The sequence below is a fragment of the Microtus ochrogaster genome, chromosome 18 (assembly GCF_000317375.1).
Source record: "Microtus ochrogaster isolate Prairie Vole_2 chromosome 18, MicOch1.0, whole genome shotgun sequence".
NCBI classification, from domain to species: domain Eukaryota; kingdom Metazoa; phylum Chordata; class Mammalia; order Rodentia; family Cricetidae; genus Microtus; species Microtus ochrogaster.
In genome coordinates this window covers 47,328,545-47,330,399 of record NC_022020.1, presented here as the reverse complement: position 1 = coordinate 47,330,399, position 1,855 = coordinate 47,328,545, and the positions used below count along the sequence as shown (strand labels likewise).

General features: G+C 44.1%; 1 protein-coding gene across 5 annotated transcripts in view; it reads left to right on the top strand.

Moving 5' to 3' along the window:
- Arhgef37 (Rho guanine nucleotide exchange factor 37) overlaps positions 1-1,855 on the top strand; it is a 39,698-nt gene that overhangs the window by 15,689 nt on the left and 22,154 nt on the right. For all 5 annotated transcript variants that reach the window (XM_026783502.1, XM_026783503.1, XM_026783505.1 and 2 more), the window contains one exon: positions 270-417. In XM_026783502.1, coding sequence (XP_026639303.1) covers positions 270-417 — 148 coding nt within the window. The remainder of the gene's footprint in view (positions 1-269; positions 418-1,855) is intronic.

Here is a 1,855-nt window from a genome sequence, read left to right as displayed (position 1 = left end):
CAGCCTGGTCTACAGAGTGAATTCCTAGATAGTCAGAGCTATTCCACAGAAAAACCCTGTCTCTAAAACCGAAAACAAAAGAAGAACCTGGACTGTTACTCATTCACTCAGCAACTTTATGAAACCTGAAAAATGGCAACAGGAGGGCTAGATAACTTGTACTAGTGACATGCTGGTAGCCTCCCCACCGAGCAGGCCCCGCCTCCCCACTCCAAGCCTGGGACTTGCGCACTTGCCCCTGGTAACTCTTGCTGCTTGTTTGCCATCAGGTAACTTATTCCTAGAATTCCACGAGGAGTTTGAACACATCTATAAAGTCTACTGTGCCAACTACGACCAAGCCCTGCAGCTGGTCAAGGCATACCGGAAGGAGCCGGAGCTGCAGAAGGCCATCCAGGGCATCATCGAAGCAGCAGTGTGAGTAACATGTCCAGGGACAGTTCAAGTCATGATCCTGCTCGGGTCTGCTCGGGTCTGCTCAGGCTGCTTCGGGCCTGTGCCAGCAGCCAGGCTTCTATACTGCCAAGCTGTGCTCACACAGTCTCAGACACGGTTCCACGTCTCCCGTGTCCCTGTGCGTTTCCTGTCAGTTTTGGATAGTGCTGTTTTAAGTGTACAAGTAGTTACCAGTATATGATCTTATTTTCTCTCCTTTCTTCTCCTTTTTTTTGGGGGGGGGTGTCTTTCAAGACAGAATTTCTTTCTCTGTGTAGCTCTGACTGTGCTGGAACTTTCTCCGTAGACCAGGTTGGCCTCGAACTCAGAGATTCTCCTGCCTCTGCCTCCTGAGTGCTGGGATTAAAGATGCACATCACCATGACTGGTTAAACTTCTAAACAGAAGCCAGTACTGATGGAGGAAGGTCACACAGTACATCTATCTCTTTCCTAGAGATTGACCCTCGGCATACGCTTCCACCAGGTGGTCATGCCAATTTGTCTGACCCGTGTTGGAGGGTAGACATTGGTTTGTTTCCGTTCTCTCAATATTGTAAGTGGAGCTATAGAATTCTTTTCAGGATCTGCAGTCATCTTACTGTGTCACAAAGTACACTTTTCAGAAGTGGAATGGATAGATCAGAGGGAGATATGTATGGAGAATTTCGTTAGTTAAAACCTCCCCTACAAAGGCCCATTTAGATTCCTGTCAGCAGCAGGTGCCTGTCTCCCACGGCCTTTCCAGAGCAGCGTGCCACCAAACCTTAGGATGCTTGTGTTGGGTTAGGTCAGGATGAGGTCTTTGACTTTTCCTTTTATCTTATGGCAAGTTGGCCATTTCTTTGGACATTTAAGAGTCCTTTATGAATATTTTCTTGTGAATCTGTTTCATTTCTGTGATATTTTCTATATTAAGAATTTGTGTTTGTGTGAAAAATAGATTTCTCACTCCTTTAATCCCAGTGCTCGGGAGGCAGAGGCAGGTATATCTCTGAGTTGGAGGCCAACATGGTCTACAGGGTGAGTTCCAAGACAGGCAGGGCTGCCCAGGGCTACTTTGTCTTAATAACAACAAAACCCCAAACAAAACAGATTTCTAATTGCTTATTTGATTTATTATTGGTTCTCATCTTTCTTTTTTCCTTCTACACAAATTTACTAGTCCTTTTTAAAAATTTTTACATTTTTTTGAGAATTTCGTGCCTGAATGTTGTATTTGCATCATTTCACTCCATCTTTCCCTGCCTTCAGCTCCTTCTGGGTCTCATCCAACTCCCTCTCAAACTCATGACCTCTTCTTCAGTTATTATTGTTACAAACACATATATGCACATACATATTATATATATACACACATGTAACAACATATATGCACATATGTATATCCTACTGAATATATTTAGTGTTGCTCATATGTA